Source organism: Episyrphus balteatus, chromosome 2 (assembly GCF_945859705.1).
Source record: "Episyrphus balteatus chromosome 2, idEpiBalt1.1, whole genome shotgun sequence".
NCBI lineage: Eukaryota > Metazoa > Arthropoda > Insecta > Diptera > Syrphidae > Episyrphus > Episyrphus balteatus.
The window spans coordinates 87,423,134-87,449,216 of NC_079135.1; the positions used below are offsets into that span (position 1 = coordinate 87,423,134).

At 29.5% G+C, this 26,083-nt stretch overlaps 1 protein-coding gene across 1 annotated transcript in view; it reads right to left on the bottom strand.

The window, feature by feature from the left end:
- The window catches only part of LOC129909283 (autophagy protein 5), a 63,731-nt gene that overhangs the window by 28,241 nt on the left and 9,407 nt on the right, over positions 1-26,083 (bottom strand). Inside the window, exon 6 of the mRNA XM_055986357.1 lies at positions 24,796-24,901. Within this exon, the coding sequence (XP_055842332.1) occupies positions 24,796-24,901 (106 nt within the window). The remainder of the gene's footprint in view (positions 1-24,795; positions 24,902-26,083) is intronic.

Below are 26,083 nucleotides of genomic sequence, written 5' to 3' on the forward strand. Positions count from 1 at the left end.
AGCAAAAAATATGATTATTCCAAGTAGATATAATTTATGATCTTATGTAATTTCAATGGAATTTTGTGTCAACTTTCGTTTCCACTTGTCGTTGTTCTAGTTCCATAATTCAATATGAAAAAAAAAACAAATGTTTAAGTATAAGTTACTCACTTACGATTCAACAAATTGGTAGACTTGGATTGGATGTTGTTAATGTGTCATTATAATTTTATATAAATATTAAACAATCACCAAAGCCAATATGACTGTTTGGTATACTAATACATATATGTATATTAAAAAAAAAAAACAATTGTGCAGCATTTTCTAGAACGTGTTTAACAGCATGTTTTGAGTACAAAAAACTACCTACCTTAATACATACATCATCAAAATAATAATATTTTTTTTTAAATGGCGGGTAAAAGTGACTAATAAAGAACATAAAACAACTTCCCACATCTACAAGTCATATTTTATCTATATTTAACGGGAATATAGCAAAATATTAAAAAATAAAAAAAAACTCGTCCAAGTCAATTTTGTTTGTATAGAATTGTGACAGAATTGTGTTCTTTTGATTTATATTTAATAAAAATATTTTAACTCTCCTCAATTGCCTTACATAAATTTTATTGCACAAACCACAACCAAACGGGAAATTCAAATAAAATGTATGAGCATTATAGCGTAGGTAAATACTCATAACACATGGAAACTTATGTTGGAAAGTAAGCAAAATCAAAACTTTAATAATTGCCAGCTAATTTATGGTTAATATCTATGACGATCTAAATTTTCCCACTAGGACTTCCAAAGATATTGCCACTAGCCATAACGACGACGACGACCAACGCATTGTCAACTTTTTTTTTTTCTTAATGAACACCTTAGAATTCAAATTATTCAGGGCCGGAATCAGTTGTGTACGCATTACCTCCTCTATTGATAAGCGTCAGATGGATCTAGTCTAATCGGACTTTACTTGATGAACTTATGAGTGCGAGGATTAACAGAGTTCTCATAAATGAAAAAAAAAAACCATTGCGATTTTTAATAAACATTTCAGAAAGTGTGCTCATTTTCCAAAAAAAAAAAAAAAAAAAAAAACAAATTCAGTACAAAATATATTTCTTCCTTTTTTAATTCCATTTAGATTTTCTTTCTACATTTTCTTGCTACATTTGAAGAAAACGGAATGCTTTTATAAACATCTTAACTAGCCACTGTGTAAGCAAAAAAAAAAATTTAAGAAAACAAGCTAATGTAAGTATTCAAATATCGAAATTCCCGTATTAACAAGTAAAGGGTTAGCCGATTTTAAAATAAGAATATAATTCTTAAGATTAGAAAATGATCATTAGAACTCAGTTGCATTTTATATTTTTCCAGTAAATAAATGATACATTAACTGTTTAAGTTTTTCTATAGAAAAAAAAATTACGCATACGCCACAGTGACCGGGAAATCTTTGAATTTGTCACTAGACCGAACTGCCTGAGCAAGTTTCTCAAAATATAAATAAATTCATTGTTAAACGTTTATGTTTGGTAATTTTTGTGATAATCGGTTTATAAGTTTTTAAGTTTTTTTTTTCACGACTATAATTCAATGTATTTTTAATTAATTAACTAGTGGACAAAATTTAAGGAATACAAAAAAATCCAAATTTTTTGAGGCTTTTTAAGCGACTGTATTTCAATTGAAAATGGTCGTACTGGAATTTAAAAAAAAAAATTAAAAGTCGAACTTTCTAGTTTTGAGATGTTGCAATGAAAACAACTTTTTTCAAGCAACGTTTTTCGCTCAATTCTAATAAATACTGAAAACACAAGAAAATTTAGGAAGGTTTTGAAATCTTGAATAAATTCCGACAAAAAACAATCCTTACATTATTTTGAAAATCAATAAGAAAAGGTGTTTTTGGTGAGATAATTAGGCGCTTAGCTGGAAATATCGAGAAAAGCAATTACAGTACCTTGCCATATTATTAGGCCCAAGCAAAAAAACTACAAATTTTCATGTTGCTGAATTTTTAAAGTTTTTGTCGAAATATCCTGAATTTTTTGTTGTCTCATTTACTTACTCTTATCATATAGATACGGATTGACTTAAAAAAATTTAAAGAATTCAAAAATTTTTGATTAAAAAATAACGCGCAAAAGGGAATAAGCTCCAAAAATTGTATTTTTTTCGCTTGGGCCTAATAATATGGCAAGGTACTGTATGTTGATTGTGACTTTTACAGTTTAATATGCCCACAAAAACTCTAAAAGGTTTCGATTTTATCTTTTTATTGTTTAATTCGATCGAATTTTTGTCATTGAAACATTTTTATCAATAGAAATGCATACAAAAATGGAAAAAAAAAAACATTTTTGTTAAAGATTATTTTCGTTTAAAGTTAAAATCGTGATCCTTTAATTTGTTTGCAAGATTTAAAACCCCTCCTTAATATTTCTGTGCTATCAGCGTTTGCTGAGATGGTTAAAGGCATAAAGATCATTTTCCATTAAAAGTTCGATATCTTAGCGTCGAAGTGGTTGTATCTAACTTTTTAAAAAAGTGAATTTAAGCTGAATACAAAAATTATTCGATTTATATAATGGTTAAATCGGAATTTTTTTTCAAAAAAAAAAAAAAAAAAACAGAAAAAATTCGAAAAAAAATTTGTCTGTAGGTATTTGATAAAATTGAGCTGAGCAAGATCCTTAAAAAAAATTTCCATCGTAAGATCACGAAACTAGAAAGTTTGTTTTTTTTTTTTTTTGCTCAAATAACTTGGTTAATATTATGTATGTAATGTGAAATATCGTCTGATTACTAAACCCCAGAATAGAACAAAACATCAAAAAGGTTCTTCATATACAAATATTACACATACGCCACAGTGACCTATCTAATTTTCTCTCATTTAATCACTTCTTGATGAGGTAGAAGTGTCAAAAAGAACTCTACATCCCTAGAAGAAGCCGTATGTCCGTCGTTGGAGCGAACATAATGAACGGATAAAAGGTTTAACGATCGATACACACTGGAATTTTTTTCTGATACCAAATCAGCCGCTTGTTTATTTTCATCTCATTAGTTTTTGAAAGAATATTGAATATGATTTTTGGTGAGGGATTGTCTAAGTGATAAAGACGATAAATGGTTGTCCACGTCAATATTCTACTTTTGTTTTGTCGTCAAGATAATCCATGAATATGAATAACGTTCGAACCATCAAAAATTACTCTGAGGTCCTTATTCAGGATAAACGTCAAAGAAATTGCATTATTTATCGTTTTTTTTTTTTTTTATTATTTTGAAGTTGAAGACTAATCGGTTTGATAAGGATTGAGATAGCAAAGGTCACATTGAAATAGAGTCTGAAATGCCGGTTATAAACAAGATTCTGAGAAACAGGATTTAGCTTGGATCATTAGATCGCTCACCAATTGGAGATGGTACGAAGAGATCTGGATTGTACAATTTTTACAATTTAAAATCCTTGTTTTTTCTGCCTTTTTAAAACCTAAATTATTAGTACAAAATTTCTTACTTTAACAGACAATGAAGAGCCTACAGACAATGGTCGTATATGGACTATCGACAATCCAGCACTGCTATTCAGCCAACACTATATTGAGTGAGTGGCACAAGCATAGCATAAGCACAAAATACATGTATACAATCATAGCCATAGATCGACCGGATACCTGCCTTGGAGTGAGACGCAGCGGGTTGACCCCAAGACGACGACGGCTCAGAATCGGCTTGGTTCGACTAAAATCGTCGGCGCACCAAACCACACCAACCAACCAACCAACCAACACTCCTATTCCAATTCACAGTCATATCCACTATACAAACCATTTACCTGACAGAATTTAACACGTGATCCGTTTGTGCTGAATAAGCGGGAGAAGTAATGAAAACGAAGCAATAAATTTCCAAACTGGTGCCGTCATGTCTGGCATGGTTTGTGCGACTCGATTCGGTGCGATCCGAATCCGATCCGATATTGGGTTTGTTACGAGAAGAGGAATGAAGGGAAAGAGGAATCCGTAGAATGGAGCTGAAGCCGACCGACCAGCTCGTTTTTTTTTTTTGTTCTGATCGTTGTCGTTGGCGTTTTCTTTTCAATGTTTTTTTGTTTTTGTTGTTGTTGTATAGCTGAGGCATGGCGTTTGATATAATCAACAAAAGCCAGGCGTTTTTTTTTTTTGTTACCTTTTCTTCGAAATCTTTCTGATTCTTCATTGATATTGGAAATATTTCTTTTTTTTTATTTATAATTTGTTCTTCATTTACAAATAAAAAAAAAAAAAATTTCATCTGTGTGTGTAAATTCAATCTAAAAAAGATACAATACCAACACATAGATAAACATGACGATCAACACAATTAAATTGATATAAACTGGTTTCGTTTGCTTTGAAATAAAAGCGGCGGATTTGCGCTAGCATTTCATTACTGGTTTTTAATATCACGTTATTCGTCAATTGAATTGGGTTTTTTAAAAAAAATTGTTTTTTTTTTTTTTTCGTTGAGTATATCTAGAAAAAGAGAGAAGTATCTGAAAGATAGAATTTATATCGAAGATATTTATTAAGTTTTTTTTTTTGTTGTTGTTTTTGTTTTAAGTTATACAACATGCGAGGGATGCTGCGCTGATGCTATTAAATGATCTGCGATCAGCATCAGCGACGACGGTGAGTGAAGTGAAGGCAGTAGGTAGATAATGAAGCGACGCGACGCAGCGCGGCAACAAAACGGCGTTATGAATGAGGTGCCTGGCTGGAAAAATAAAAAAAAATATAAGTCAATTGACAACAGAGAGGCGAATCTTCGTCGTGGCGGTAGGTGACAATTCGCTTCAATTGGCCTCATTCATAAACCAGTTGAATACATTTAGTATAAAATATATAAATGAGTATTTATTTCATAGATACCTACATAAAAATGTAGGTAGGTATCTCTGAATATAAAAACACACGTTTGTTTTTTTTTTTTTTTTTTTTTTGTATTTTTTTGTCAAGTCATTTGAGCTAGTTTTAAATTTAAATAAATAAATATGCATATGTATCCAAGTAATCAAACAAGTCAAGCAACAAGTAAAAAGCAAACACCTAAGTCTTTCCGGCGCCAGATTTAAGTCGCGACCAATATAAAAATGTTAAGCGTGGTGATGGTTGTTGGTTTGGGCTCTGATGCTGGATATGAGAGATGTTTGAATCTTGAATGTTGATGGTTGACAAATGAATAATTATGTATTAAAACGACATATAAACAAAAAAAAAACTGAGGAAATCAAGTTCATTCAGAAAGCAAAGATTGTAAATATTTTTTTTTGTATTTTTTTTTTAAACCTTATTAGCGTAAATGCGTATCGATTTTTCATATACCAGCTATAGTTAGGTATAATAGCGTGGGTAAATTTAGGCATTTTTCATTTTGTATAGGTATTACGTAAGTTTTGTTTATTATTACAGCTTATAGAAAGCTATAGTTTAAAGCTGTTAAAAAATTTTAAAAAAATATTCCAATAGTAGATGTATTTTCAGAATTAAGTGGGTTGTCGTATAGTGAAAATGAGACACAAGTGTATTTGTATAGTTTCACTAGTATTTCACTTAGAGATCAGTTAGTGGATGTGGGATATTGTATAACTTGGATTAAATTTATTTTTAAATTTGAGAGCTAGATTTAGTTTTTTATGAAAAATTATGATAAATTTGCATATTTTGACAACAGATACAAAATTAATATCTATATAAAATATGGACGAATTGAGTTTTTGTTTATGCATTTTGTGACAATCAAAATAAACAAACAAATCTTTTATTTATACGTTTCCAGTTTTAATTTTTAAATCGTTTTTATGGCCTATATGCATGTATTTTTCTTGTGTATGTCTGTCATACTTTCATTATTTATTAAAGATTTATGAATAAACTTATATACATTAGATATTTTTTTGTTTGAATTTGTTTTAATTTTATTTGTTTTAAATAAAATCATCAAAACAGGACGACAATAAACAGATTCGAGGTTCTTTGACTCTAATACCTACCTATGTAAGTACTAATAACTGAAGGACCTAAATCAGGGAAGTGCAAAATTTTAATTCAAGGCAACAAACCAACATTAAAACAGATTTTGTTGAGTACCTATACCTATAAATCTATAGTACAGGTAAAATAGGCATTTAAAAAAAAAAATTGTTACACTCATGAAACTTGGCAAAAAGTTTGCTTTTGGGATTTAAGAACCAAGGACAAAAAAAGTCTATAAAAAGAAAGTTGGGTGGAAGGGTGTTTTTTCGCGGACAAGAGGGAGGGGATGAAGCTCAAAAATATACTGAAAAAAATTGTAAAGTCGAATATCATCACATGACACATGTTTTCAAGGTATTTTTTGATGCTGAATCTAATGACATAATAATAAAGTCAATGCGATTGCTATAAGAAAAGTTATTGCCGATTAAAAACAAGGTTGCTTGTTTTTTGACTTCAACAAGTAAAATATAACCAAAACCCATGTGAAAAACATGCTACACTGATGAAATTCGGGATGAAGGTTTTAGATAAAGCAGGGACAAAGGATTCATAAAGTTCTTAAAATAATTTTTGGTGAAAGGGTGTTTTTTTTTTTTGTGGGTTAAATTGTGTGTGAGGAAGGTATCATAACAGCTGACTTAAATTTTATTAATTTTTAAAACTTGGTGTAAATGTTTTGGTTGGTGTGAGAATTAAGAATCTATAAAGTGTACAAAATTATCTTGAGTGAAAGGGTGTTTTTTTTTTTTTAAGAAATGATGAAATTTGGAACTATTACCACAAAAACTAGAAAAAATTGTTACACCAATGAAAATTGGTAAAAATGTTTAATTTATAACAGAAACCAAGAATCCGAACAGTCTATACAAATATTTTAGGTTAAAGGGTGTTTTTTTTTGGGAAATAGGGAAAAATCCGCGATAAGTCCGATAAAATCAATGGTATAAATGGTACCCTTACGAAATTCATTAAATATGTTCTCTTTCCCATGGAAATTACGATTAATGTTAGTCTATAAATTTTTTTATGTGAAAGGGTGGTTTTTTTTATATTTGAAAAAGTGTGTAATTCTAGAGTCATATTAGTGGTACCCTATTGAAATTTAGCAAATATGTTACTTTTAAGATAAGAAACAAGAATCTAAAGTGTCTATAAAAATATCATGGTTAAAAGGGTGTTTTTTTAAGGGGGGAAATCCCTCCAGACGACACCTTTTTCACTATTTTTTTATGAAAAACTGAAAGCACTTATTGAAATTTGGAAAAAGACAAGATATTACTGACATTATCAAGAATTGAAAAAAAAAATTTTGAAATGAAAAAATAACAAAATGGCGGCTCTGGAGCCTTTCAAAGTTGACGCCTCTTGTTTGCGCCGTGCAATGTACAGGTCCAGGAAATCATCTTAAATCAAAAAGGAAATTTTTTTCCGTTAGATGATATTAGTACGCATTGCATGAACCTAAATTTATTATTTTAAATGAAAAATAAAAATTAGAAATCAAAAGAACGAAAAAAAAACTTTTTTTTTTACAATGAAGTAGTTAAAAAAAATATTTACTGTACAAATTTTATTCAACTTTTAGGTTCATGTTGTGGCCAATGATTTAAGGAGTAATTTGCTTCAAATTTCAAGTCGAAAGTTTCATTAGTTTTTGAGTTACATTGCACGGCGCGAAAAAAAACTAGTTTCGAAAAAAATGCGTTTAAAGTTTTCGTTTTCGTACTATGGTAGTTTCGGGACTATCTAGGCACTTTTGAGGCTTCATTTAAGGCTAAGACCACTGAAAATAGTTTAGATAAATAAATTTACTACGCAAAAAATAATGCAAAAATAAAAAATTCCGGAGGGATTTCCCCCCTTAAGTGAAAACAAAAATGATGGGTCACCCTAATAAAATTTTGGAAAAACATTTTGTAATAGAAAGCAAGAATAAAGAGTTTTCATAAAAAAAATTTTGGTGAAAAGGTGTTTTTTTTTTAAAGGGACAGTAAAATCTGCAATTGGTCACAAAAAGCCAATGATTCATTTTATTCTCAATTGGATCGCTCTATTCTTGCTGCGTATAATGACATTACTTGAGGGAATGCTTAAGTTGAGAAAAATCTCAACTTGAGCAACGACTATGAATTTCGCTCTTTATCAATTTATGTGATATGTTTTTGTTGCTATTTTATATTTGTTATTTTAATCAAATTACATGGGATAGTTTGAAATGTAAGTGATACAAAAAAACTTTATACCTATAACAATTTTTTGTAAAATACAATCATAATTTCAGCTACAATTTTGTAGGATGGCGTTACTTTTTTCATTAAAATTGGCATCTTTTCAAATTAAAATTACTTAGGTATAATTTTTCTTAATAAAAAAATTAAATACATTTTTAAATTGAGTTTTAGTTTGAGGCTGAAGTAGCGTAGGTAGGAAGGTACATCAATTGAATACAACAATAAAATCATTTCGGTAACAAATTTGATATTTTTTTTAAAATAAATAAGGACTTTGAAATTTTACACATCGAAAAAATATTTTCATTTGTACTTTCATTATTTTAAAATATTAGCAGAAAAACCTGAAAGAGCCGAATAACAATAACTACACAGAGAAAAATATGACCCGCTAAAAACTAACAGATTGCCATATTGTTTTACCGTCCATAAATTTCATAAGGAAATCTTATTAAAATCAACGATTAATAAGGTTTTTTTAAGGAGATTTCTTATTATTTTTATAGAGAAAATCTTATTAAAATTTGACTGAAAAGTTGCAACTTAGCACTACAACAAAAATCGCGATCATTATTTTCATGGCAGGTTGGTTCAGGCGGTAAGGTAGGCGACTAATGATTTGAAGTCTCCAGTTCGATTCCCGGCCTGGTTGTCGTTTTTTTGTTTTTCTTTTCAAAACCCTACAAGTGCATATTTTAAAACAATAAGGAAAACCCGATTGTTTTAATAAGGTTTCCTTCTTGAATGGAAACCATAGAGAAATCTTATTGTTTTTGTTCTATTTTATGTGGTCTATTTTTCTCTGTGTATATTTGAAGAAGGTAGTAAAAATTGAAGTCTTGAGATGCTAAAAAGCCTTCAATTGGGTGAAGCAAACCATGTTGGTGAGGTAACGGAGTGCGTAGGGTAGTGGACTTTGAACTAGCTTGGTCTAAAATGAAAAATTTCTAGACTAAGCACCACATATAAATAGAATAAAGAAGTCTGATGATCGCATTGGCATCCGTGGTAGCACCTTCAAGTTGTTGTTCAAAGATTATAATTAGCAGCTTTTCTTGATTAAGAAATTAAATTTTTATGACATATGATTTTGCATTGTGCTACTAAAAACATGCGGGATTTTTTGTTTTATTATTGGAGTCAAAAAGGTTTATATACAGTAGGAAAAGAAAATGCATTTCGTTGGATCTTCGCGCCAACGCCAACTATGATCCCAGAAATTCATAAAAGCTTGTAAAACAGGGGTTTCGACAAAAAAAAAATACTTATTTTTTAGAATAGTAATCACTCAATTTGAACCGATTGAAAATTAGTGATGAGTGAAGAAAAAAAGAACACAAAATTCCAAGCTTTATTTTAATTAATTCTCTCTCATTAATACTAAGAAGTCAATATAAACAAGGTTGCTGGACAAAATGTTAACTTTAAACCTTAACATTTAAGAATCGAATGCTGAGTTTTGTTCAGACGAAATTCTAAATTTACATTAATTTTATTTGTTTGTGTATTTGTTTTATAAATTAAGATCTTTATTTTGTATTGAAATTGGTAAATTGATTGATAAATGGACGTGGAAAAAATATTAAAAGATTTGTTTTAGTTTTTTGGAAAAATCCGAAGCTTAAAACTACAAGCTAAATACTTAATTAAGGTCGAAGATAAAAAAAAAGTACCTCAAACAGATTTTTTTTCTAAATCCGATGTTTGATCACAATTTTTTAAAACACTTAATTTTTCTCTGTTCTACTTTTCTATATTTGTCAAATATTGGAAATAAATCCGAATTATTATGGCTTAGAAATTGATGCTGCGCATCGAACTTTATGAATTTTTGTGCAATTTCAATTAAAACATCATAATTTTTGGTAAGTTTTTCTTATGACACTGAGTCGGTTTTTTTTGTACTTTATAAACGATTATTATTGGATAAATTTGGAAACTTACTTTTCAATTTTCTTGTATAGGTACTCAAGGTTTCCTTGATTCAATTTTTTCTAACCGAAAAACGTGGAACATTAAACTTCATACTATAGCATTGCATCATTATACAATATTTGCATTCAGCAAAAGTTATATCATAACATAAGGATCGAAATATTATTTCTTCGGTGCCAATTTGCCGGTAACAGGCCACCCAAGCTATATTTGTGTTATTATTTTTTTTGTTTCCATTAAACAATTTCTAGAAATCCAAAACATTTATGATTGTACAAGTGTTTTATTCCAAACAAAATTTTTTTTAAAGGTGCATACTTAGTAAATTGTTCAATATTTGAAGTTACTTTTAAAAACGAAGCAAAACATTATATGGCATGTTTAGTTTAAATATTTACATATTATTTATTTTTAAATTTTTATGACGCACGAGTTTATTTTTATTTAGCTAAAAGTAATTTCACGCTAAAACCACAAATGTAAACAAAGGACTAAAGTTATTTTATAAAAAAAGACTGTTTTCATCAAGTCTGGCTAAAAGTAAAAATAAGACGCAGGTTGTGTAGACTTATGTATAAATATTTAAGTAGACTAAATACATATTTAAAAAAAATCAAGGTTGAAAAATGAAATTTGGTACACGCTTTTACTATACCATACCATTACAAAACAGCTGTATGAAACATGTAGCTTGTGTAAAAATCTGTACTTTATGAACTTAAAAATTTCAAAAGTTATGCTGTTTTCCTTCTATTTCTGGGTAATTCCATGAGAGCAAATAGGTTTATTGGTTTATTTTTTTTAATGTTTTTCGCTCTTATTTTTATTTACCTATTCACTAAATTAAGTATTTAAGTACATTAACACTTAGTACCTATATTAATTTGTTTTATTGTTTCTAATATTAAAAGTGTCCTAAGTATTGTGCTGTCTGAGAATATCTTCAAATAAGGTGTAACGGGTGTGACGCTAGAAAGTCACATCCGTGTAGCATGCTGGTCAACAATATCTGAACGCAAAAAATATCTTAAAATTGTATTATTTTTTCAAATTTATTTTTTAATTTTACTACTTTTCACAGGATTTTTCGTTGAATGGGGAACATTTTAAAATCAAAGTTAAATGAGTATAATTTTAAGTAGATTTTAAACATTAAACATCTTTAAAATCATTTCATTTCAAGTTCTAAAAAAACAAAAATAAAAAAAAAAAAAAACTAGCTTAACCATTGGGAATCGAGCCTGCTAAACGTATTCCCGAGTAATTTTAGTAACACGAATTACTCTGAAGTTACTTCAGACTTAGAGACTTAGAGGTTAGATTTACACTTATTTGCTCACGGGTTTGCACTTATATTTACTTTTTATATGCGGTGTAATGATGCATGCTGGATTTTTTCTGTCTCTTACAGTTCACATCTAGTTACTACAAAAATAAACATAAGACACCGAATAAAATCCAGTACAAATCGAGTCGTGCTTGAGTTAGGAAAGTACCAATCTGGTGTACAGAGTGCTTCTCCGCTTTTTGATAGAACTAGGTTCCAGAATTGGATTACCAGGTTCTAAAACTAGTTATGTCTGCTATCTCAGACTGTAGCTTAAAGTGACGTCTGCTATCTCAGACTGTAATTTATGGTGACGTCTGCTATCTCAGACTGTAATTTATAGTGGCTACCTCAGTCGAATTCGAATTATATAATGTATATGGATTAAAATTGTATTAAGAAAATTGTATAATGTTAAGACTCTAAGAAAAATTAAATTTTGTAAACCATTGTAAAACAATTAATATAAAAGGAAACAAATAAAATGAACCTCAAAAGCTAAAGTTTGTTGCTTCTTTAGTTAAACCCTGGATCCGACGAGTTTATCCAAGTCTATGACAAAAAGCTCCACATCTCTGATCTCTGCGCCTAAAATAAAACATACTCTGATTTTTTTCAAATTTGTAAACTATTTCTGTTTTCATGAAATTTTTCATACTATTTCATCTCAAAAATTTAATGACATATCATTTTAAAGACTAATGTCTTTTTCGATTGGTTTCACTCAAGGATTCACTCATTCTGAAATCCAATAAAACAGTTTCAATCTTTTTCACTCAATTCTGAAATTTTATATCTGTATTGGTGAATAATCAAATACAAATTTTTTGCTTTTCTACTAGGAAATTTTGTTTGACATTTAATTATTTAAATATTAGTGATTTTGAGTGAATTCTGTTTTGAAATCAAGAAGAGAATTTTAATTCTGAGAAGCGTTCTGCCTGTCATATTTGGACGAATAAAACACTTTCAGAAGGCTTCTGAATGATTCCGGACGCTTCGGGAGAGCCAATCGAAAACGACATAATACAAACAATATAGAGAAAACAAATTCATAAAGCATAATTTAAAAAAAAAAATTACAGTAGTATTCTACATTGAAAAGAAATTCCCTGGTTTAAGTAAAATTATTGATAAAATGGAATTGAATGAAAAAAAAACAGGGCTTTCACAAAGACACCTGTCAGTCACCCCATTTTACGGTACATATATAAAATCGTATGATTTAGAAATTTAAACATTCATACTCACTAAACTAATATTTGATAAATCATTTTGTTAAACAATGTTGGGGTAATTTTTTTTTTTTTTTTTTTTGGCGATCAGAAAAAGCAGACAGTAATGTCGGTAAATATTTGCTATCTTCGCCTGTTATATCTCACCAGAAAATTCATATCATTCTATAACTTTTTTTTTAAGATACGAGACAATTTTAATTTACGTATAATTAAAACATTTTACTTTGTTTCAGAATGAAGATTAATTTATCATGTCAGTTTTTAAACGAGAAGAGTAAAAAAATTTATTAAAATTACTTTAAAAAATAGTAAAATCCACTAATCAACGGTTTCTAAGATTATTATCCAAAAAAAAACGTATACAAAATTGAAACAAACTCTTTTTTTTTAAGGTAACAATTTTCCATTGACTGCAATTCTTGAAAAAATATATCATTTCGTCAATACTGACAATATTTGAAAAGCAATTTTTTAAAAACTGTTGGATTCACAGAGATGATTTTAGGCTCATAGTAAATGGAATTTTTTTTCTCTTTGAGGGCACAGTAGATCGTTTTCTCTTAAAAAAAAATTGGTCTTTCAAACTAAAATCAACAGAGATTGAAAAACCCAGGTATTTTTTGAAGTTTTTGATCGACAGTAGCAACATTTGAGTTCGAACAAAAATTTCACTTTTTTTTTTGTCATTTTCCCAACTTCGCCATCAATTAAAGTATAAGAATTTTTGAACTTTGACAGCTTATAAATTCTAGGTGGTTTAACTGACTCACATGTTTTATATATTTTTGAAAATATATATAATGATCTTCTATCAGAAACAGAAAAAATCAAAAATGGGTACAAATTTGACGAAGCTAGAATTTTTTCAATGGGTGAAGGTCCAAAAAACCGTTTTTTGCCCCTAACTTCAGATTTCGGGGGTGTTAGGGACTTTTTAAATACCGTTTCGTAATCAGTGCGACTAGCTCTACAAAACGTGATAGGGTCCACCCGCGTATATTTTAAAACCTGATTTTTGTAACACAGTGTAATGTTTAAAATAAAGTGCTCATTTCTCAACAAATCAAAACAAGACATAAAGCCATATTTTATTTTATTTGCGCAGAAAAAACAATGTCTCGACGCTGAATAATGTGGCCTTTAATCCAGCTTAAGAAAAAACACAAAAGACCGCCCATATAAATTTCTCGAAAATAACAAAACGAAACGCATATTAATTTCAAACAATGTATTATTTCAAAAATAGATCACAAGGATTAGGTTCTTGAATAATATATTGAATAAGCCTTTACCATCACCTCGTCCGGGCATAGATATGGTATAGGTTGAGGTACTTAAATCGACCCGGATCAGAGAATTTTGTCCAACAAAACACCTCATTCTCTATCTGTCTTGTCTTCCCACCTTTCCCCTTTTCTATTCAGGTGATGAAAATAAATTCCCTTGTAAAATTGACGACTCATACCACCAAAGAAGAACAGAACAGAAAACAAGAATCTCTTTTATAATTAATAGCGCATATAAGATTGCAAAATATGCCCTACTATAATGGATGACGATGTAGTATTATTATTATTGAGTTTCCTTCATGTAGGTAGAGGAGGTACCTATTTACCCTACCCTACCCGAAATCTTGTTGTGTACACCAAAAAACTAGAACGAAAAACATTATTTTTTGCCATCAACAACATCAGCCTCGAAAATCATCTAATTTCATATATATTCACTCACAGAATTAGTCATCCACAAAAACGATAAATTAGTATTTTATTTTGCAACAATCTTTTTTCTTAATCATATGCATAGTATCTCAGGGATAGAAATGAGGATGGTTTGGGTTGGTGTATATTGAGTGAAGGGCATATCTACCACTAGAACTAGCACCATATCTATAGCAACATTTAAAATTAGAAGTAACGAGACAAATAAAAAAAGTTTATAAATGCGACTCTATCTATCGTATTATATGCGTGCAATGTATTTTTGTGCTCCGTAATGATGTGATAGGCTAAATAAAGCCCCCCTTATTTTTGGTTCTCAGAAATTACGTTGCCTGCGTGTCTGTCTTGCGTATTAAATTTGCAGTGCTAAAATGCAGTAAACAACATTGATGAGGAAGAACTAAAATGTGTTTTTTTTTTTTTTGTGTTACTGACAACATGGGTAATTATTGGCAAGTTTTGCATTTAAAAAAATCGAGACGCTTCGATGATGGAAGAAAGTAATAAGTGGACTTTTGCTTTGTTTTATTATTTTATACTCATCAACTAGCCCAGTATTCAATACATTTTCGTTTGATAACAGAATATCAATTCTATGAAATAGGGTGTGCTAAAGTCGCTTTTTTTAATAACACGGACAATTTTTGGTCCTGTCTGAATTGATGATGATTGGAGAAAAGAAATGTAGATATGCTATTAAATTTTCGCTAAAATAGACAATGTAATGTTGTCATTATAGGAATTCTCGAGAAAAACACAGTCTTGTTAGAATTACTTGAACCACTACATACACTAATTTTAATCAAAATCGTAAGACTCGTTTTTGAGTAAATTGCAATAGATACATCGAAAACGTTACATAGGAGATATTCTAAATTTTTTTTTTAAATTTGGAAGTTACTTTAAAATTATTTGTACCAACTATCAACTAAATGCATTTTTAGAGCTTATAATTTTTGGCCATTTGACATTTACTATTTACTGTTTTCCCATTTTTACCCTCTATTGAAATAATTTTCATTTCCCTTATAGTTGTTGTCATTTCATGTTTTCGAACTGAATTCTTAATAAAGTAACTGCAAAAAAAAAATATAGGTGAGCACGAGCACAGCCTAAGCCTTCAAACATTAACTTGTGAAATTTGATAATTTTTCCCCACATAAATCAGTGGGATTTTTGGTTAATTAGGGTTCCGAGATTTTTGAATGTAGCATGTAAAATTTCAACTTAACTACTATATAAATTTGACACTCAATTAATGGACTATAGATCTTAAGTTGTTTCCTATAATCAGTGATTAAATTAGAGGAAACTGAGAGGGACACTGTGGCGTATGTGTAGCTTTTTTTATAGGCAAATTGTTATGCAATCGCTCTCAGACGAGTTGGTCTTTGCTGACCATTCTTTCACCTTTAAATGGAGCACACTTATATGTATATTGGGGTTAACGATGAACCGAAAGAAATCGAATACGTTTGAAGGGAAATATTTTTGGTGGGTTGGTGACGTTTTCCCCAAGACTAAAATTCCCAAACTGAAATCTCCAGCAGCAAAATCTCCAAAGAGAGAATCCCCAAAAAAAATCTCCAAGCCAAAATCTCAACAAAAAAAAAATATGTTCAAGTAGTGAATCATGCGATTAAATCGCAAACTGAAATGCCAAAGTTTCAAAATGCTCTCCTGAAAAGTTGCAAAAACCGACTTATGCTGTTATACCTTTTTGCCACAGATTTGTCATAATAATTTGCTTTTTTGTTTTTGAATGGAAATGATAGCCTTATCCTTTTATAATTAGCTTTTCCCGTCTTTAATTTGATCTTCGTACAATAATCCCATCTATAGTAACTATTTTTATGAAAAACCACAGACACTTCTACTTGTTAATACCTTGATAAACTTTAAGTGAATTATTTGTTCTTAAAAAAAAAAACTAATCGTTATCATGTCATAACGGTAAAAGAATGGCATGTCCCTGCTGCAAGAGTAACGGTGTTAGTAGACGAAACTGGACATTGGGGATTTGGAGATTTCGTGGAGATTTTGGCAAAAAAAAAATTGTTTCTTTGGAGACTTTCTCTTGGAGATTTTGGCAAATTGGATTATTTTTTTGGGAGATTTTATCTCATTTTTTTTTGGGGGGGTTTTCGTACAACTCCCATTTTTAAAATCAGTTGAATAGAAGTAAAAACTGTATGCTGGCTGGTAGCAAAAAAAATTTTATGTAGTACATCTCGTAAACGACTCAAGTTTTTTTGAACTTTTCAACAAAAAAAAAAGCTTCGGAAAGAAATAATTTGTTTTCTTCTGATGACTTCTAAGTGATGAGTTAATTTTATAGACACTTCGAACAAAGTCATAAATTTTATTTTAAAGACATCTGGATCTATTTGTTTGGGTTTTTTTTGTAGAAATTATACAAGCTTAAGTAATTTCCCTCAATGTTGAAAATTTGATAAAAATGAATAATTTTCGAACAAATTTTTTGACAAAAAATCTTCAAGAGATTCCTCAAAGATTTAACGAAATATTTGTAATGGTCTAAATAGTACAAATGTCCAAAAAATTGCTGCTAGAAGTCCAACAAGCCGCCTCAATTTATGTTTAAAGTCATTGATGTTGCTGATATAAGCAATGTAGTAAGTTCTGAAATAGGCCCCAGGTTTATAAAAATATTTTAATTGCAAATAATAATTTTTGCAAAGAAAAATTTTTACTTTCACACAACAAAATTTACATAAATGTACTATTGCATCTGATAATTTCTCATATTATTCTTCACATTTTTAAGATTTTTTTAATTAAAAAAAAAAACAATAAATCTTGGCAAAGACAAGATTTGAATTTGAAAAAAAAAAAAAAATAATACTCGTAGTATGTATTTGAAATAAGGAGAAAATTAAACAAGTTTGTAAAAGGTCGATATTTTCATTCAATTAGGTAATCAAGAAAAAGTCAAAGTTCTAACTTTGCGAATAACTAATAAAAATTGAACATTTTTGGTAATTGGTTGACGTCCTTTTTTCAATACTATTATTGTATATAAACAGTTTTTGTGAAAAACTATAAATTATAAATAAAAACAATTTGTTTGTCTTAATTAATAATTTTTAATTTTTACGCCAAAAATTTTTTTGTGAGAAACTTTGTTGGATTCAGGTTCAGCATTTCATTAAAAATAAATTAAATTATTACATCAGAACTTCCCACTTTTATACATAATTCTGAATAAAATTTGACTACAACCTCCTTTGTATTGTAACTTTAATAGCCAACTATTTAAATTTATGAAAATGAAACTTAGCATATTAATATTCTGAGCGTTCTAATAGTTCCTTTTTTTAATAAACTTTCTAATTGTTTTTGACTATAGTTCGATTTATGGTAACTAGAGTTTTCTTCATAACAAAATAAAAACCAACAATGTAGTATCAAATTCAATGACTCACCATCAGCATCCTAAACCAAAAAAAACTTACAAAATACAATCTCAATAAAAATCTAAAGCTATCCATTGCTTATCCCATCCCGAATAAAAACATATTATTTACTGATTCCAAAAATGAATTAAACATTTGATGTTAAGAATAAAAAAAAAAAACAAAATGTTGCAGGAATTTCATCGGCAACTTCACAGAGGCTGGCTGTTTCGGATGAAATCGCTTGCGTTCATCAAAAAACATCAAAACTCTAGCGACTTCTGTAGAAAAAGCAAATATACATATTTATACACAGATAAGAAGAAGAAGGTACCTACATTGTATATATAGCTTATACACGAGGCCAGTGTCAAGGGAAAGCAAAAAGGTGTGAAGTTAAAAAATAAATCAACAACAACAAAAATAAAAAATATAAAAAAAAAAAAATTTAAACAAGTGATTCGAGATTGAAGAGAATATAATGCTTGCACCGCGCGTTCCGGAAAGGTGTGATTCAGTGGATCACGGTAAGAGACGAAAGTGTGAAAAAGGAAGTTTTGTGCACACAAAAATAACACCTCTACTAAAAAAAAATGTTACATATATCACAAGTTTTTTGTTTTTTTTTTTTTTTTGTTTAATGATATTTGCTATTCGCAGCTGTAGCACGTTATCAGTATTATAAACTCTACGATTGGTAACACGACAGGTTTTTGAAAAAATACATTTTTTTATTTTTCTATATATCTTCTATGCAATTGGTTAGTATTTAAGATCAACTAAAAAACAGTTTAAATTAAACCAATTGAATCATATTTAGTAAAGACTGCCTTTTATTTAGAACTCAAAGAATTCAATGTTTGTATTGGAACATCTGCAATTTTTTGTGTTATTCGATATACACGACAAACGTCCTTGAAATGGTTTCAAGTGGATACTGGATAAGTGGAAAATTGTATGGGAATGTTTTAGAATATCACGTAGGCACAAATCGATTAGAGTTATTTTATCATTGTTTTGCACTTGGCAACTATTTTTTACACTTTCATGATAGTTCACAAGTTATCGTTGCAATTTGTTAAGTTATGGAATTAGTTTTTATTTACCATATCAAAAATCTTTCAATAAAATAATGTTAAATTTTATTGTAGTTTCACTTAAAAGGTGTTGAACGCTCTAGAAAAAGGCATGTAATAATTTTTCGCTAAACTGATTTTTTCAAAAGTTAATCGAGTTCAAAAAATTCGAGTGATTTTGGGTCACACAGCAGAACTGCCACAATGTGCTCCATTTTTAATACAAATAATTTACATTACCTTGCACAGTAGTGTGGTCCACGTTATAAGGCAAAAAAATAAACCATATAATTCATTACTTCCCCACCCATTATTTTGCTACAGATATCTATACTAACATATGCTGAAAGTTTTAGCTCTCAAAAGTAAAAGGAAGAGGGCGCTCATCAGCTTTGAAATATTAGACTTTGTTACCCTTAATGTCTGATTATATGGTAATAGGACTTCGCTTGGTTTTGGATTTTGGCTTAAATATGATAAGCACGCATACTTCCGACAACCAAGTTAATGATTTTCATGTTTCTTTGGTTTTGAGTCATTCATATTTTACTGATTAAATCTGTTTTGTTTTAACTTTAAGCAAAAAATACTTACAGACGAATTTAAATGAACAAAAAAATCTGTGAAAACATCACTTAACTAGTGGTTTTTTATGAAAGAAAAAACATATCATGAAAAACTTTACCACGTCACAACTTAATTCACTTGAAAAATTAAAAAAAAGTTAATTACTAGGCATGAGCACCTAGCTAGAACAGCATCTGAGTCAAAACTTTGAGTCTGTTGAGCACCCACTTACACTTCACCTAAAAAGTTGACATTTCACGTGAGTGATACAAAACACGTATGCAACCAATTTTTGAGTGGGGAACAACGGAAATGTAAAAACCAAAAAATTGGACCACCATATTGCACAGTTATAAACCAATCATTTTACCAGTTAACAGTCAAATACATTTTTAACATGATTTAAAGTGAGTTGGAGTTTTTTTTTTATTTTTTTTTTTATTTTTGAGGTAAAATATGTTTATTTGTCATAATGATATTCGGAAAGAATGTGAAAAGTTAATAAGAACGAATGGTATTTATTGACCAATATCGCGATTGCATTAGGTATTTATTGCAAATTGTTTAATTGCGGACACATTTATCTAAATAACAATACAAAAAATCTCCAAGAATACTATACTAAATACTTAATAAAATAAAAAATTTATTTTTTACAATCGCATTTCTTTCCATTTACATACTTTCTAAAGATCATTGTGACAAGTGAACACATTAAAAAAAAAAAAAAAGTTAAAAAAGGTCCAGTTCGACACCATTATCTCTATCTTCAAAGCGTCAAACTATCGAGAAAAAAATGCTCAAAATTTAATATTGAATATTTTTCGTTTTAACTATTATAGTACAGGTAAAATAGGCATTCAAAAGAAAAAAAATTGTTACACTCATGAAACTTGGCAAAAAGTTTGCTTTTGGGATAAGAACCAAGTACAAAAAAATGCTATAAAAAAAAGTTGGGTGGAAGGGTGTTTTTTCGCGGACAAGAGGGAGGAGCTGAAGGTCAAAAATATACTGAACAAAATTGTTTGTTGAATATCATCATATGACACATGTTCTCAAGATATTTTTTTAATCTGAATCTAATGACATAAAAATAAAGTCAATACGATTGCTCAAAGAAAAGTTATTTCCGATTAAAAACCAGGGTGCTTGTTTTTTGACCTCAACAGGTAAAATATAACCGAAACCCATGTGAAAATTCGGGATGAAGGTTTTAGATAAAGCAGGGACAAAGGATTCATAAAGTTCTTAAAATTATTTTTGGTGAAAGGGAATTTTTTTGATGGGTTAAGTTATGTGTGAGGAAGGTATCATAACAGCTGACTTAAATTTTATTAATTTTTAAAACTTGGTGTAAATGTTTTGGTTGGTATAAGAATTAAGAATCTAAAAAGTGTACAAAATTATCTTGAGTGAAAGGGTGTTTTTTTTTTAAGAAATGATGAAACTCGGAATTAGTACCACAAAAACTAGGAAAATTTTTTTAAAACCAATGAAATTTGGTAAAAATTCTTCATTTATAACAGAAACAGTCTATACAAATATTTTAGGTTAAAGGCTGTTTTTTTGGAAAATAGGGAAAAATCCGCGATAAGTCCGATAAAATCAATGGTATAAATGGTACCTTTACGAAATTCATTAAATATGTTCTCTTTCCAATGGAAATTACGAATAATGTAAGTCTATAAATTTTTTTTATTGTCCGCGAAACAACACCCTTCAACTCAACTTTTTTGTATAGACTTTTTTTGTACTTGGTTCTTATCCCAAAAGCAAACTTTTTGCCAAGTTTCATGAGTGTAACAATTTTTTTTTTTATTTCTTGATTTTATGTACTATTTTACCTGTAGGTACTATTATATAAAGCAATAATTTAAATGAGTCCATTTGAAAAATTGAGGCGGGATTGGGAAAAGGCCACGTGAATGGGGAATACGTCAATTTGTTTTAAATTACAAAAAAGGCCTGGTAAAAATGTTTCTTCTAATTTGACTCTACTACTTAACGATTTTTTTTGTTGTTTATAAAATAATTTTTATGTGAACAAAATATTTGTTAAAAAAAAAATTCTTTTAAAATGTAAAAATGAAATGTTATTAATTTTTTAAGGGTTAAACAAAAAAATTTGGGAGTAGGGGTAAATAAGGGTAAGGTATTTTTTCGCAAAAATTGACTTAAAACTTGCTAACAGTGAAAATATTCATGAATTTATTGTTTTGGTTAAATCTAAGAATTTTGTAATTTAAAGAACCATTTCAAAAACAAAGAATCGAATCCTAAATTTTTAAAATAAAAATTGAATTTATAAAACGAGTTAGTATATTGTTAAAAAGAAATCCTTATTCATATAATAAAAGGAAATCTACAAAAATCATTGGATTTATTTGCAATTGATCAAATAAAGAAAAAAATGTGTTCAATTCAAACTTCAAACATCGTTCTTTGAATGCAAAAATTCTTCTTTGCCAAACATTAAGAGCTTGGTTGTTTTGCTGACAGAAAAGCCCTTTTGATTCGGTTAAAATTACTATTATTTTTATTAGAAATTAGTACTATTTTCACTTAGATACTGTAGTCTTTGGCAAATTTGTACCTTGTCTATTTTACTAATTTTTTACCGTTTTTTTAAATTTTTTTGTTTTTTTACTCATTTTTTGGTTCAATTCATTAAATTCCCTAGACTAGAATTTTTTTTAATTTTTTTGTTTTTTTTTACTCATTTTTTGGTTCAATTCATTAAATTCCCTAGACTAGAGGACATTTTTTGAGGTTATCTTGAAAACCTGACCTGATGAGGCAAAATGGACTTCGGATTTGGATTTGGATAGCGACCCTAAAAACCAATGAACCGAGGGCCACTTCCCATACAAAATGTGCGGGGTCCTTTTCTAACAAAATAAATTAATTTCTTTGTAGAGAATTAAACGGAGATTTTAAATGTTTCCTTGCATTTTTTGTAAAATGATCCGTTCTTGAGGTATTGAAAATAAAAGTCAAGAGTATGGATTATGAAGTGATGATTGATATTTCAGTCTAAAAAAAATCGTAGAAGAGTCAAAACAAAAAGATACACAGAGAAAAATATGACCCGCTAAAAACTAACAGATTGCCATATTGTTTTACCGTCCCTACATTTCATAAGGAAATCTTATTAAAATCAACGATTAATAAGGTTTTTTTAAGGAGATTTCTTATTATTTTTATAGAGAAAATCTTATTAAAATTTGACTGAAAAGTTGATTTTTTTTGCAACTTAGCACTAGAACAAAAATCCCGATCAATATTTTCATGGCAGGTAGGTTCAGGTGGTAAGGTGGGCGACTAATGATTTGAAGTCTCCAGTTCGATTCCCAGCCTGGTTATCGTTTTTTTTATTTTTTTGCAGATTTTAAAACAATAAGGAAAACCCGATTGTTTTAATAAGGTTTCCTTCTTGGATGAAAACCATAGAGAAATCTTATTGTTTTTGTTTTATTTTATGTGGTCTATTTTTCTCTGTGTATTTTATCAGAAACAAATTTCCCACTTTCTTGTGAAAGAAACTAAAATAAAATGATAATGATTGTGTATATAAATACAATTATCGAAAATCACGAAAAAAAAACACGAGTTTATTTTGAGCTAGTGTAGTTTGTACATATAACTTTGAAAAAATTGCACTAACAGCCTTTGTGAATTTAAGGAGTTTTTAGCACTCTTTTTCAGATGTTTGACACACTTGGGTGGGTTGTAAGTTCATAAGTGATCAGTGGACTTAGGTATAACCTTCCCAATTGGGTCAATAGTTCATAATAGAACTTTGGTCCCAGCACCGACTTTTGCTATGTGGTGGGCGATTTTAATGACCTATTCAACTTCAGCATTTTTCGCTTCAGCTTCGTTTCACTATGTTCAAGTAGGAAGTATCGAACTTGAGTCACCATTAAAACAAAAACGGTTTTAAGTCAAACATACATTATACATACATACATAGTTTTAATGGGAACCATCACTTTTGGATTACAGAAGTTTTTTTTTAATTTTTGACGGTTTCCTAAAAAAAAAATGTTCCAATAAGTTATGTAGGTACATATATACTATATGCTATAGCTACAATACATTTATCAAAAAAGGACCCCTTTGTAGACGAATGAAATTCAATTCCTTGTTAATCGTTGAATCAACAAGTTGCACATATAGTCACACCTCCAAGAACTCAAAAAAAAAAAAAAAAAATAATAAAAAAAAAACACCTCACACATATTGTTCACGATAAATCTTTATAACCATCATAAGCACTGATAAGCACACTGGTGTTTCAATATCTTTTAAAAAATAAATACACTCACATCCATTTCTTTGCGTACGACCTTTTCAAATATAAATAATACAAGTGTTAAATCGCAGCAATTTGTTGTTGGTTCTTGTTCTTTATTTTTTTTTTTTATTATCATGACCTCACCTTTTCTGTTGGAATTGGGAAACCCAGTGTAATTTGAATTATCCGTAAATAGCCAGTTTCACACCTTTCTACAAAAACATCTGGGGGAAACCCGACTCGGCATCGGCAAACTGTTTCTGTTTCACAGGAACAATATCTCAATGCAAATACCATATTATTCGCATGACCATTGTCGAGTTAAGGACACCAAGTCACACCAAGAGCATCTCTCTACAATACAACCTTCACATGTTGTCCTACCTGTTTCGTGTATTTTCCATTGGAAAATGCGTTTTCGAGATTTGCTTTTGAATTAAAGGGCGCCGCAGGACAAACAATACACATCGAGATTTCCAAGGAGTAAGAGTAAGGAAAGAAAAAAGCCATTTATAAATTCTATGCCTTCTGACAATGAGTGGCGTTGATGAATGTACCACTACCAACCGTCAACTCTGCAGAGAGGATGATGATACAAGGAATACCTGTACACAGGAATAGGAAAAATGTTGGCCATTGAATAATATTGTATTGTTGTATGTGACCATATCAATGGAAGAAAAATCGTTCTAGACCGCCTGGCATTTTTATTTTTCTGATGCTAGAGATTCGTCTATACGGCATAAAGATAGATATCTTAGGTGAACTTATGGTTATACTCAATCTTTACAATTGTGTACGAACACTTTTTTTTTCAAACAAAATAGGGATTTGGGAAATTTGGAATCACCTTAATTGTGTGTGGTGTGGAATTTAGGAATTTATTTTTTGTTTTCTTTTTACATGCATATGTACATTATATTATATATAAATGATATGTGCTTGTGCAGAGTGTACTTACCGGCGTGTCGAACAGGTGTTGAAAATTCGGTTAGAAGATCTTGAATTGTCCTTTTTTGCCCAGATTCGTTGAGCGGGGCTATTAATTTTTGTAGGTATGTCCCATCCTAGATGAAGAGAGAAAAAAAAAATAACAAAACAAACCATATGAGGGGATTACGTTAAGTCTGACAAATCATTTTAAAAAATGCATGACAAGATTGGTATTATAGCAAATATATGTTTGAAAAAAAAAAACAAAGGTATTTCAAAGATTTTTGTGTGCATTGTTACAGGGTTTCAAAAAAGTTTATATTAAAAAATTTTTAAATGAAAAACGTTATACAAAATTTAGTATTTTTAACTCTAGGTATGTGTGTACCTAAAAAATTATTTGGTCATATCATAATTGTTAAAAAAAAAAAACAATGTTACTCGAAATAAATTTCCTTAGCTTTAAAACTTTATGGCCACCCGAATACGCTTATAGAACACACTTATTCTTTCGATATTTTCCCCAGTGCTTCGGTTTATACATAATTTTTTGAAGGATTTAGAACTCCACTGCAGATTGAGGGCTTAATATCTGCTGTTATAAAACCTGAAAAATTAAACCTTAGTCACACCTGTTTTCTTTTCTCTTTTTATCCGGAAACTCTACGTTTTGGCCAAACTTCTATATTTATTGTATAAGGCATCTTTATTGAAAACTTTTGAACCCATTTCCGCACCTTTTTCACCTTAATGAAACTTTTGTATGAGATTCATGCCAAATCATTAATGAAGCAAGTTGGTCCTCGAGAACTGTTATAATAACACATTTTGCTCGTTTTCATTTTGTACCATTGGCTTTAAACAAAAAAAGCTCACTCACGTTCTTTGTTTGCGGCCTAGAAAATCTTTGACCCAGGAAGAAATTGGCAAAATTAATATAAAAGGATAATAATGGTCCAATAGTTAGGGGCAAAATACGGTTTTTTGGACCTTATAACCCAATGATAAAATTCTAGCTTCGTCAAATTTTTACCCATTTTTGATAGAAAATAATTATACCTTTTCAACAAACATGTGATTCGGTTAAACCACCTAGAATTTATAAGCTGTTCAAAATTGGCTTAGAAAAAAAATTTCACCGAACACAAAAACAAAGAGGAGTTCAATACAATCCTTTTTTACTAGGCCAGACAACGGCAACACTTACAGTTATAAGTGATACAATTTTCGAAAGGCGGTATTGTACATTATATTCCTATTTTTAAATCAATATATTTCAAGCAATTGTTTTTGAAAGATTTTTCTAAAAAAAAAAT